The sequence below is a fragment of the Xenopus laevis genome, chromosome 6S (genome assembly GCF_017654675.1).
Source record: "Xenopus laevis strain J_2021 chromosome 6S, Xenopus_laevis_v10.1, whole genome shotgun sequence".
Lineage (NCBI taxonomy): Eukaryota > Metazoa > Chordata > Amphibia > Anura > Pipidae > Xenopus > Xenopus laevis.
The window spans coordinates 30,263,843-30,277,542 of NC_054382.1; the positions used below are offsets into that span (position 1 = coordinate 30,263,843).

The 13,700-nt window shown below is 38.0% G+C and overlaps 1 protein-coding gene across 1 annotated transcript in view; it reads left to right on the forward strand.

Moving 5' to 3' along the window:
• The window catches only part of ahr.S (aryl hydrocarbon receptor S homeolog), a 77,804-nt gene that overhangs the window by 37,704 nt on the left and 26,400 nt on the right, over positions 1 to 13,700 (forward strand). Inside the window, 1 exon segment of the mRNA NM_001089224.1 lies at positions 10,664 to 10,752. Coding sequence (NP_001082693.1) covers positions 10,664 to 10,752 — 89 coding nt within the window.

A 13,700-nucleotide genomic window follows, 5' to 3' on the forward strand; every position in this document is an offset into this window, starting at 1 on the left:
CATCACTGTTTATTATTAATGTTGGTTTGAACTAAATGAAGCACTCTGAATAACAGGATGCAAAGGGGGTGTGGATTCCTGAGGAAAGTCGGGTCTAAATGTGCAATCATATCATCTGACTTGGAAGGAAGCCTATGTCTCTCTCAGTAACAATAGATATAGTTTAAAGATATAGAGATAGAGTTTCATCTAAGTAGAAATAAATCGAAGGGCATCATTAACTCTTTCCATATATAGTAGTGGTTTGGTAATTGCCTTTTTGTTTTATTCTGTTATTCTGACCTTTAGTGTCTGTGTGTGACACAATGAAAAAAGTTTTTCTGATTTTTTTTTTTTTTTTTTCAACATTTTTGCTATTCTGTTATACAGGTTTGGATGGGATATGTTATCTGGAAACCCATTATCCAAAAATCACTGAATTACAGAAAGACGATCTCTCATAGACTCCATTATAATCAAATGATCCATATTTTTAGAAACGATTTCCTTTTTCTATGTAATAATAAAACAGAAGTTTGTACTTGATCCTATATAATTAATCCTTATTGGAAATAAAACAGCTTATTTGGTTATGGAAGATCCATATGACGGAAAGATCTGTTATCTGGAAAACCCCAGGCCTGAGCATTCTGGTTAGCAGGTCTCAGACCTGTAATATGAAATACAAGCATTAGGCAATCTTGGACAATCTTTGTCCATGTTACTGTTTTAGCTTAAACTCCCCTTAACTGAAACTGGGTGACTTCTTACTGCCCAATCCAGACCCTGACCATGTTGCACTATGTAATTTTCTAATTTCTATAATGTATATCGCCAGCGGGATGGCACTTGGAGCACTTCGTTTTCCGAAGTCGCCTGAAGTTGCCGGCGGTAGGCAGTTCGGGGAGCTTAGTCATCCCAAAGAAGAAGAGATTTGTCGCCTGGCTACCCAAATCTAAGCGTGTGCCCTGACCCACAATTGTCTTAAAATATCTGTCTACATTATACTAAAAGTTATTTCTTAAGACAAATACTCTTTATCTTTCAGTAGAGTATGGGTGGTGGCACATGGGGAAATTAGTCGTCCAGCGACAAATCTTCTCTACTACGGGCGACTAATCTCCCCAAAATGCCTTCCCGCTGGCAAGAATACGAATCGCCAGCAGGATGGCATATGAGTCGGTTCGGATTTCCGAAAACGCTCAAAGTTTGCAGCTGAAATCTGAAGTGGTTTGTACGCCATCCCACTGCGAATCGTGTTCTTGCCGGCCGGAAGGCATTTCGGTGAGATTAGTCGTCTGCAGTAGAGAAGATTTGGGGGGGCTCTCTAGCAAATGAATTAGAGCTCACTCAAATAACTGATTCCAGTACAAAAAACAAAACACCTGCCTTTTGCACATATTCTGCATGTAGAGATACAGGATTTCTGGTGAGTTCTAATATATCTATTAGGCAAAAGGAGCCCCCCTATAAGATATATTGGATCATTCATCTTACACCCAACTCCTGAATGAAGACAGAATGAGAAGAAACAGATGCTGAGAGAGGAATATCTTAGATAAAATTAATCATTTCAGAAACAGTACAGAATTTTTAATTGATTGTATTTAGAAATGTTCTTATTTCAGAATGCTGAAGATTTTATTACATTTTCATTTTTTGCAATACTTTCCTTTTAATTTAACAGGGCAAAGATATATATGGAAAGGCTTGGCTTGAAGAAAAATCCTTCAAATGCATAGCTAGAGCAGATCTTTATGCAGTGAACCAGATACACGGAGTGATTGTGTCTAGGGAATGCTTTTAGTAAAAGGGAGGAAGAGAATGCTGTTATTGGCCTCAGTGCACAATGCATTTTCTTACTTCACAATCGGTCTAGTGTTCATAGAGCATATTCTCACAGACTCCTCACAGAATATGAAAAATCTAGGCAAACAAAAATGAGTTGTTTTACACTGCTAGCTAGATGAAGAGATTATACCCACCCCTTCCCCCACCTCAGCGAGGGTAGAAGTCATAACAGAGAATACTTTGTTTAGCATTCTTTTTTTTTTTTTTTTATAAAGAAATGCAAGTTGTAGCATGTTGATATTCATGTCTAACAGAGCACAGGCTTCTAGTTACATCTCAAAGCTTCATAATGTACTGGTTGGGTATATTTATATGTGTGTGTGTGTGTATACCTGTGGTAGTGCCTGGTAAGGCTTCAACATAAAGCATCAATATTCTCCTGTCTATTTTGGACTTGATGGGGGGAGGGTGGTCTACCTGGGGTGGGGGGTTCGGGTTTTCTTCCAAACAGGTTGAATTCTCCTTTAAAGGAGAAGGAAAAGTTAAGTAAACCTTATCAGAAAGGTCCACCTAAATATACCAGTAAACCTTCAAAGTAATGCTGCTCTGAGTCCCCTATAAAAAGAAACACGGCATTTCTTTCCTTCTATTGTGTACTCATTTGCTTCTGTATCAGACTTCCTGCCTTCCGCTTAAACCTCCTTGCCCTGGGCGTGAGCATGCTCAGTTTGCTCCTCTTCCCCCCCCCCTTCTCTGCTGGAATCTGAACCCAGAGCTATAAGTGAGCAGGGAGAGCCTCAGGCAGGAAGTGATGTCACACCAAGCAAATACTGCAGCTGCTATCCTATACAAACAGAGAGATTCTAGAGCTTTTTACTCAGGTATGGTAAAGCATTCTACAGAATAGATATAGCATTCTAGCCTGCACTATTGCAGCTAATCTATTGGCAATAAAATGCCTCCTTAGATTCCTTCTCCTTTAAGGTTGCAACTTTCTACCCCTTAGTGCTTTTACACTTGCACCTGGGACAATAATAAATATACCCTGTCATATTACCCATTTTATGACTTCCCATATCAGTCTAGTTCCACCTCCACACTGAACAATTTGCTACAGATGTTTGGTGTTATGTCATACTTCTCCAGAATCATACATTTTTATTGTTTTTTAAGTGTGGGATTTCTGAGTAAAATGTTTTGACAGGTATGCTAGAATTGCCCAAACTGATCATGGACTTGTGTTGAGAGATACATAGTCTGTTTTTTTGTAAGTTGCATATATAACCTGCTGATTTCTACCAGCACGTATAGGGTGTACTATTAAGTCCATAATAGATGGATACTAATACCCAGTGTTATCTAACTGGAGACTGTTGCCATACAAGAGTGTATTGCAGGCTCATAAGGGAGAGAGGATTAACGCTTCAACTCAGGAATGCTGCAAGGTGTGTTGCTTAAGAAAGCAGTGTGTTACTGCCATGGAATATTCTCTATGCAAGATAGGAAACTGTGATGCTATAGGTTATCTTGTAACCGTGGCAAGGTTAGTTGCTTGCACATAATGTAGGTCGAATGAAAGCAGTGGAGTAGAAGAGAGCATTTATTATTTATAGAGCATCACCAATGAAATATCTGATGTACCTCCATACAGCACTCAGCACATGCCAACTCTTATTAGTCAAATGAAGAATGCTGTTTGTACACTCAAAAAGCGCTGTGTCCCTGATTTTAATATGTTGATTCCATGAACATTTCCTCCATGTGTCTCCCTCACACTTTCCCACTCTATCCCCCTAATTACATCGTTTTCATTTGTGATTTGAGATTTTTGGACATTTCAACTTTTTTTTAGTAAAGAGATTTCACAAACCCTTTTCATGGGAGCATTGTTATGAATAGGCTGTTAAAAAGACTGAGCAAAAATCTCTTTAAAACTATTCAGAAAACCAATGACTTCAAATCAAGCTCTTTTGGAAAAGCAGTACCCTAATATAGACATTTTTTTTATTAGCTCAAACTAAATAAAATAAAATAAGAGAAATTCTGGATCACCCCTATTGAACTTGATGAAAGGCAAAATAATTGTTGTTTTAGTACTTTGACCATTACAGCCTACCCTTGATAGGAAAAAAGTTGATCTGTGATTGTGTGTAAAACACCCCAAAAATTATGTAAAATAAACGGCATATTTATGAAGCTTGTTGGGCCTCACACCAAATTGTGTCACAATCCCAAAAATAAACATTATAAAGATATGTTCACTGTATATATAAAGGCTTTTTATTAGTAACCATATAATGCCTACATTTATATAATAATATATACATTATACTACACTACTCTAGAGCTGCCATATAACCTGTTAAAGTGGACCTGTCACCCAGAAACAAAAATCTGTATATTAAAAGTCAAATTAAACATGAAATCCAATTTCTATTTTTTATTAAAGCATTCATAGCTGTTGTAAGCTCATTTAAAAATCTCAGCTGTCAATCAAATATTGTCTGCCCCTCCTCTATGCCTTAGGCATAGAGGCAGGACAGACAATTCATTTCACTTTCCATTCAGCGCTTCCTAGATGTCACTGCTCTCCCCACATTCTCCCAGTTCTCTAAACCATTTAATTGTGTAGCCAGGGCATGGGGATGGACATCGGCTCCCCCATTCTGGAGCATAAACAAGATTTTGAGATGATAAAAGACTTGTGCAGTGTGCACAAAATGGCTGCTGCCTCCCTGCTATAATTATGAATTCCAAGACTGATGGAAACAAGATTCAAATAATTTATATAGTGTAATTAAAGTTCATTTTGCTTGACTAATGTGATAAAAGAGGATTTTGAATATTTTTTTTGGGGTGACGGGTCCCCTTTAATGTTGGGAAATAACAGTAATAAATCCGAGTTAATTTTCTGTTGTTTGGGGATTGGTCAACATTTATTAGATCTTTGTTTTATAAATATTTATAGTTTGAGAAACAGAGATTACATTTGTCTTTTGCTGAAGGCCAACTGGCAAACATAAGCATATCACCCTTAGAAAGGAAGATATTGGTGCTAATTATAGACATTACGCATACATTTTCTACATTCCCAAAGTTTACTAAAGGTTGCAGTCTTGTCATTTGTATATTATACTCCATGTTGTTGTGTCATTTATAGAGGATGTTACACGTTCTACAGTAGATAAAAGTTACAGTTTCCTGACTACACTTACTATTGAAGGAAGCAATAAAAATATATGAGAGCATATTGTATCTACATATTGTATCTACTTATTGTATCTACATGAAAAAGTGTTAAAATGGAAGAATGTAGTTATTGTTGAAAAAGAACTCGACAGTGACAGTCATAGGCCAGCAAGATTTCAGCAGTCGACCATAAGACAGAATGTCCAACTTAAATTTAATTAAAGTGGACAAGAGATAAAAATCTGTATTATAAAAGTCCTTTTCAAATTAAACAGGAAATCCAAATTCTTTTTTTTTAGTAAAGCATTCATAGCTGTTCTAAACTCATTTAAAAATCTCAGCATAGAGGAGTTCCATTGTTGCTATGACCTTTTACCACTGTCTTTAAGATTTTGTTTTTTTTTTGTTTTTTTTGCTTAGTCCGTTAAGATATATTAGGACCTAACATAATGTTTCTTGTGCTTTCCATAACTTTGCCATCGCAAAAAAATCTTTGCTTTTTGGTCGTTCTTCATCTAAACAGGGCAAATATGAGATTAAAGGAGAAATAAACCAGGATTTCAAACTTATCACGGGGTCATCATTTTGCTCAGTGGGCCCTGAGCAGCTGTTGAGAAGCTAAGATTAGGAGTCACAAATTATCCAGCAGAAAATGAGGTTGGCCTGTAATATAAGATGATTCTACAGGGTTGATTATTAAATTCTGGTGCTAATTGCACTGTTTTCTGTGCTGCCATGTAGTAATTGCCTGTATTTATTACTAATGATCCTTATATTGTGACATTTCTATTCTATGTGTACTGTATATTGTGAGTGGGTCCCTAAACTCAGTAAGTGACAGCAGCACAGAGCATGTGCAGTGAATCAGCAGTAAAGAAGATGGGGGGCTACTGGGGCATTTTTGGAGACACAGATCTTTACTGCTAAAGGGATGTGGTTGCCTTGGGCTGGTACAGAAGCCCAAAACATAATGTACAACATTTCTGCCCTACCTCTTTAGTTAAACTTTAGTTCTCCTTTAAAATGTCCTCCATGTTTGGGCCTTGTGATTTAGGTTCCTAATGCACAAATAATCCCCATGCATAACAGACTTCTGTTTACCTGTGCTCTGATAATCTAATTCTCTACCTCGCAAGGACTTGGAGGAGCTTCAGTGTTTGCCCTGTTTAGCTCAAGAAATAACAAAAAAACATGGAGACACAAAAAGTAATATTTGTAGAAATAAGTCAAATCAACTGGACTTGCAGTGTTTTTTTTTTTTTCTTGACAACGTTTCACCAGCCATCCAACTGGCTTTCTCAATTCAGAATGAGAAAGCCAGTTGGATGACTGGTGAAACGTTTTCAAGGAAAAAACAAAACACAGCAAGTCCAGTTGATTTGACTTATTTCTACAGATATACCATGACCTGGATGAATGAGAATCTTCACAAACACAAAAAGTAATGTTTATCACAAATGCTTTTTATTGAACTGCTACCGATTTGGTTGTATACACTTGATTTACTCGTCTAGTTTTCAGTTTATGTTCCTTATTCTATTGCTCAAACGTGCTTAAAGAAACCAATTGCTAGCCACAGTTGTGCTTTGCTATAGATGTCAACATCATTGACTTGTTTTGCCTTCACCCCCTGCAATAGACTCACATTACATGCAATATGTCATATCCAATTAGTTTAGTAATAGCCACCAGCAGAATGTTATATGGAATGAATAAAGGGAATTTGTTGAAAGTAAACACCTTGGGCATTCCAATATTGTAATAGAACGCATGTCCTGTCATTTCAAATTTCATGTAGCATTGACTATATCATAAACAAGTGCTTGGAGTAATTCAGCAGTGTCGGTTATTAATTGACGTGTTTACTACTATTTACACTGCTGTCTGACTAACTGCTATGTTCATCATTCGTTTTGGAATACATACACTTTGAAATCCAGATATTTCAATACAGCTATTTTAAAGATTTCCAAAAACCATCAGAGAACCCTGCTATATATTTATTGCCTATTAAAAGAACACATGCTACCTGTTGCTGCCCAAGTGGCTGTAACATGGTGGTGAACCAGAGCAATGGGACTAGGTGAGCAATACATAAATAAGCTGAGATGCATTATGCTGAATAATTGGGATATGTACCATACAGAATGCTCAGCAAACAAGATTTCCTAATTCCCCTAATTCTCTCCAAACTGCGAATGCCCCATATTGGCTGGAGTGGTCGGCACCTCTCCCAATAATTACTAAGTCAAGAAGGTTACCAAACACGAACGGCAAGTGTAGTGGGGAGATTCCCTGCACGTTTATTAGTCATATGATGTATGTAACATTTCGGGGGCGTGCCCCCTCGTCAGACATGCAGAATCAATCACAACTGGGTGTTCTAAACATTAAATGATTAGCATATTCAATACACATACCCCCTAGTGATTAGGGGAATTATCCCAACTATTTAAATCCTGTGATTAAATATTTACATAACAAAGTGATTAATACAATCCTAAAACGTAACAAAAAATCCAAACAATGTCCAAAAAATAATAATATCCTAAAAAGGGAAATCCATAAAGGGCCATTCTTCTTATATGTCCCTTAATGATAATAGTCCCGGAGTGAACCATATGTGGTTCAAAAATCCATATAAGAGAAGTCCATGTGGAAACAATTTATATGGCTAATGCACAAATATAACAAGAAACCTCAGTAAAACCGTAATGAATCCAGAATGCTCTGGACATGGGGTTTTCTGAATAATGGATCTTTCTGTAATCTGGATCTTCATATCTTACGTCTACTAGAAATTCATGTAAACATTAAATAAACCCAATAGGCTGGTTCTGCTTCCAATAAGGATTAAGTATCTTAATTTGCATCAAATACACTACTGGTTTATTAATACAGCAAAAAAGGAAATCATTTAAAAAATTTGGATTATTTGGATAAAATGGAGTCTATGGGAGATTTCTGGATAACGGGTTTCCGGATAATGGATCCCATATGTTCCCCCCCCCCCTTACTCTACAGGCTCTCACAGATCCCATGAACAGGGATCTGTGTGAATAAAAGAGAAGAATCCTTTATAGCTAAAGCATATCTGGTACAAAGTCATGTGCTTTTTGTCAAAACATGGAAGATTTTTTTTGTTCCTTTTTGCAGTCGCGTCTGTTAGTGAGATATGTGAGTGACTGTGAGAAAAGAGTAACCAACCCCATATAGTGATTCTGAGCCTACTTGTTCCCCGAGGGCTTGTCTGTCTGCCTTTCCCCACACAAAAAAAGCAGCATGATACTTACAGGGAGAAAATGTTCTAATTTAGAACTATAGAACTGTGCAGTGGTCTATAGCCCACCATTCTCAAAGCTAGCCTAGTTATACCCAGAAATCTTTCAATTACCTGTCAGTATGGCAATTTTCCCCATTTCTATAGATTGGTGTTATTAAATATGATTTCTTTCAGCCAGTCCAGACAGTAGTCTGAGGAAGTATTTTTTTCATATAATTTCCTTGGTGTAGAAGACAATTTGTATTCATAGGTTAAAGCTGGTGCCTAAACTCTGGGCTCCACTGAGTTCCCTATATCCCTCCCTCCCAGCAGCCAGTTCAGTTTCCTGTAGTTGAATTGTAAGTTTTTAATCATTGTAGCAACTTTGCATCCATCAATAGTATATATATATATATATATATATATATATATATATATATATATATATATATATATATATATATATATACATACACACCAGTAAATCTTTAAAGCAATGCTGCGCAGAGTCCTCTGTCAAAAGACACAGCATTTCTTTCCTTCTATTGTGTACACTGTTTTCATTGTAAACCTACAGGGCTAGGGCTTGAGCATGCTCAGGTTGCTCCTCTCTCCCCCCTCCCTCCCAACCTCCCTGCTGTAATATCGGCCAAGACCTAGGAGTGAGCAGGGAGAGACTCAGGCAGGATGTGATGTCACCCTAAGCTAATATGGCAGCTGCTATCTTAAACAAACAGTGAGAGCTTCTAGAGCTGTTTACGCTGGTATGGTAAAGCATTCTACAGTATAAATATAGTGTTATAGCTTGCTGCTCCACTTCTTCAGGCAGATGTGGTGGATTTTGGGACTGAAACACATTTTTCACCAAAATCCACAGTACCTGAAGAAATTAATGTGAGCAGTTGGGAAGCAGATTCTTTGCCTGTGGATAATCTGTGTTGTGTGGTCCTAGCCTTAAAGGAGAAGGAAAGCTACCAAAGCAGTTTATTGGCAATAGATTAGCCAGAACAGTGCAAGCTATAACACTATATTTATTCTATTGAATGCTTTACCATACCTGAGTAAACAGCTCTAGAAGCTCTCTCTGTTTAGGATAGCAGTTGCCATAATCACTTGGTGTGACATCAATTCCTGCCAGAGTCTATCCCGGCTCATAGATCTGGCCTTACGGCAGGGAGGGGAGTGGGGAAAAGGGAGGGGGAGAGGATCAGACTGAGCATGCCCAAGCCCTAACCCTGGAGGTTTATGCTGAAAACAGGAAGTCTGATACAGAAGCCCATGTGTACACAATAGAACAAAAGTAATGCTGTGTTTCTTTTGACAGAGCAGAATTACTTTAAGTTTTTACTGTGTATTTATATAGACCTTTCTGATAAAGCTTACTTAATTTTAGCCTTTCCTTCTCCTTTAATGAAACCCAGGGATAAGAAATGTGCAACTGTTCTAAATTGGTCAGTTGAGACCATGACCCCACCCCCAGAGCTGCTTCAGAAAGGCATACAATGAAAAATCTAACTTTAAATTTCAATATAAGATAAACAGTCACACATAGCAATTTAAAAATGTATTTATTTCTGGTGAACTATCTAAAAACAACTGAGAAAATAGTGTTGGAAGGTGAAGGACCCCTATTTTGGACAATTTCTGCTAAAATGAGTTATTTAAACAAAGCCATTCTCTTGTCATCTCACTATAAATCAAGAGGAAGTGTAAGCTGAAAGGTCGAAGGAAATATCTTTCATGTATATTATGTGTCTGCCACATTTGGAGAAAATGTACAGAGTTAAAATCGGAACTCGGAAATGTGAGTTTACCTTGATAACTCTAAAGCTAGTGTATCTTTTCAGATCGTTTCACATGACGGGAAGTCGACTCCTTTAGAGTGCAAAAGTGCAGCGTTTAACTCGTTCCTTGCTTTAAAGGCATAGTCTTTTATATTCATTAACCTTTGCTTTACAGTCTCTTCATGTTCCGAATGAGTACATTTTGTTAATTTTATTGCATTCTGCAATGATTATGGTGACTTGTTTCTTTCTTGTGCATTGTTTTCATCATGGGTGTCTCTAAATGCCGCACAGTTTCTCAATCTCATGCTTAATAGGTATCAGACTTTTGGGAAGACCCAAATTCTTAATTTTTTTAAAAAAAAATCTTTACTGGTATGTGGGATAAGATTCTGTAAAGGTTTGAGGTGATTTCCAGGCATTAAAGTAAAAAACACACTACATTTAGCAAAGATATGTATTTTGCTAGTTTGGATTAGAAGAGAATCGCATGCGTTGTGGCCCTTGATTGTCTGTACGTTCTAATAGTACGGTTCAGAGATGTAGAAACAACCTAGTGTGAGAACTCCAGGATCAGTGCTGCTGTTGTGTATATGGCAGCAGATTTGTGTTTTTTTGCAGCCGAGACTATAAACTAAAACTGCTTTTCCTTTTACAGCGGCGCTGCAGCAGAGCAAGACAGATGGTAACGGCAGAACACAAAAGCAGGCCGAATTGCGCTCGCTGGAAGGTGAACTCTTGTTGCAGGTTAGTTTCCCACGTTCCTGACCATCTGCAGTCTAATTTATATCTAATGAGAAAAGTAAAAAATCACTGAATGATATCTTCAGTGGACTCGTGACAAGGATCAAGGAAGGTTCAAGTCAATTAGAAATATTCACCATAGAAGAAGGCTAAACGAGACGTTACTGCAAGCGCGGCCTGACAATTTGTCTCAAACCGTGTCACCTGTAACACTCCAAGTTAACTTTGTAAATTAATTTGAGCTGGACAGGTCTTTTTGCACCTTTCACATCAGAAGGCGTTTACATGGATGCTTTATTGCAGGTGTGAGCTGCATATGTATCACACTTCGGGGGTTATGTAATAAAATGCAATAACTTTGCCCAGGCACAATTATCCATAGCAACCAATCAGCAAGTATAATTTACTGGTCACCTGTTTAAAAGCAAACATTTTTTTGGTTGCTATTAATTAGTGCTCCTGGGAAAACTTAGTGCCTTTTATTACATATGGGGGTTAATGTGCTAATAGCTGCTGTGGTAAAACCACACTCAAAAAACTTTGTGTTAGGATAGTGGCGGTATCCTTGAAAAAACTATTGAAGTGTTTCCTAAGATTCCTAAGAAGTCTCAAAGAAACTATAGTATTATAGAAATGGATATGGCCCATATAAATCATTATTGACATCTGCAGATTATATTGCCTCAAGTCATTATTTGACTACAGATGATCTCTTGAAGTGATTTAAAGCCAGTGTGCTTTGGAGTGACCAAAATCCATCTCATAAGCTCAGTGTCGGACTGGGCCAATAGGAAACTGGGAAAAAATCCGGTGGGCCGTTGCCCTAATTGGCCCCGCTGGCCCAGACGTGCGCCCCCCCCCCCGCGCCTGCCTGAAATTCTGAGCACCCACATTTCCCCGCCCCGTCCAATTGCAAGGTACATGTGGGGCCTTGGAGTTTGCTGGGACAGGTGCATGAGGGGGCCCTGATGCGGTGGGCCCGGACCTCCCCCAGTCCAACACTGCATAGGCTGTCATTCAGCTTATTAGGGCTGTCTTTCACCCTACTAACAAGATAATTTGAGCATATTCTAATATAACTTGGTACAGGTATAGGCAGACACACATGCTGCAATTCGGGGAGATTAGTCGCCCGGCAACAAATCTCCTCTTCTTCAGGGCGACTAATCTCCCCCTGCCTTCCTGCCGGCTAGAAATCACCGACGGGATGGCACTCGTAGCTCTTCATTTTCCGAAGTTGCCTCACGAGGAAACTTTCGGGCAACTTCGGAAAACGAAGCACTCCAAGTGCCATCCCGTCAGCGATTTACATTCTAGCCAGCGGTAAGGCAGGGGTGGCAGTTTGGGGAGATTAGTCGCCCCGAAGAAGAGGAGATTTGTTGCCGGGCGACTAATCTCCCCGAATCGCAGTGTGTGTCTCTGCCCTTAATCAAAATGGTTTGGACTTGGGGTTCCCAGATGTCATTTGTAATTTGAATTACCATACTTTAAGGGTGGTGACACACGTGAAGATTTGAGGGAAATTAGTTGCCCAGTGACAAATTTCCCCTACTTTGGCGTCTAATCTCCCCAAATGCCTTCCCGGCAGCAACAATACGAATCGCTGGAGGGATGGCATACATATCCGAAGTTGCCTCATGAGGAAACTTCGAAAATCTGAATCGATGCGTATACCATCCCTCCAGCCAACTCACTGAACAGATATGTCCCATGTGCCCACCCCTTCAAGTCACTGACTAACTCAGAGTTATAGAGCTGAAAAGCAGAAAGTAGTGTTCTGGCTATTATGTTACACATCCAGTCACTCCAGCCTTTATACATTACATTTTTGGCTAACTAACTATATTAGAATTTTTTTCTATTTTGCACAGCCTATCTATTTACACAGTTTTTATTTTCACGCTGAACTATTCCTTTAAGTCTACTAAAAAATCATTTAAATAAACCCAATAGGATTCTTTGGCACTAGTAAAGATTAATCATATCTTAGTTAGGATCAAGTACAAGGTACTGTTTAATTATAGAGAAAGGGGGAAATATTCTTTAAAATTTGAATTATTTGATTAAAATGAGGCCTGTCTCATAATTCAAACTTTCTGGATAATGGGTTTCAAAATAAGGGACCCCATACCTGTACAGGGAAAATAATGTATAGAGGCATGGGATATTGTTTAAATTTAAACTCAAAAGTAAATAAATGGTATGGGTTAATGCATTTAGAGTGAACAATTAGTGGTTTAATGGCACTGTAACATGGAATGTGAATAGTTTTCGAAGAACATGAATAGGCATGGTGTCTGCTAATGTGTAGCCTTGAACACATTTTATCTTTTGTTTTTATGTTCGAAAAAAAGAAAATTTACAAAGTCTTGTGAAACTGATGCTTTTATTCTTAAAAAGACATAACAATTTTACAATTCTAACTTGCTTTGTTCCCCCAACTTGTTAAACAAGTTTCTTTGGCTTTCTTCAGTTCTCATTTCTGTTACTCCTTTAAACTTGTCATGTTAGGTTACCCCTGTGCCATAATTAAAACATTTTTCAATATCTTTGTATATGTTTCACAGAGTTGTTTGGCGGCAACATTCAAAACTCTTATTTTGTTTGTAGAAACACATTTGCACTTACATTTTTTATTCTTTAGAAAAACAACTTAACAGGTGTTAATTCTACTCTCCTATTTGACTACTGCTACATGCTATTCACAACTCTGAAATATCTTGTTTAGGACTCACGTTGCACTTTCCTTAAACAGGAAGTAAAGTCTAAAATAGAATAAGGCTAGAAATGCTGTATTTTGTATACTAAATTTAAACATGGACTTACTGCATCACAAGCCTAATCAGAAATGATTTATGCTTTCAAAGTTGGCCACAGGGGGTCACAATCTTGTAACTTTGTTAAACATCTTTGCAAGACCAAGACTGTGCACATGCTCAGTGTGGTCTGGA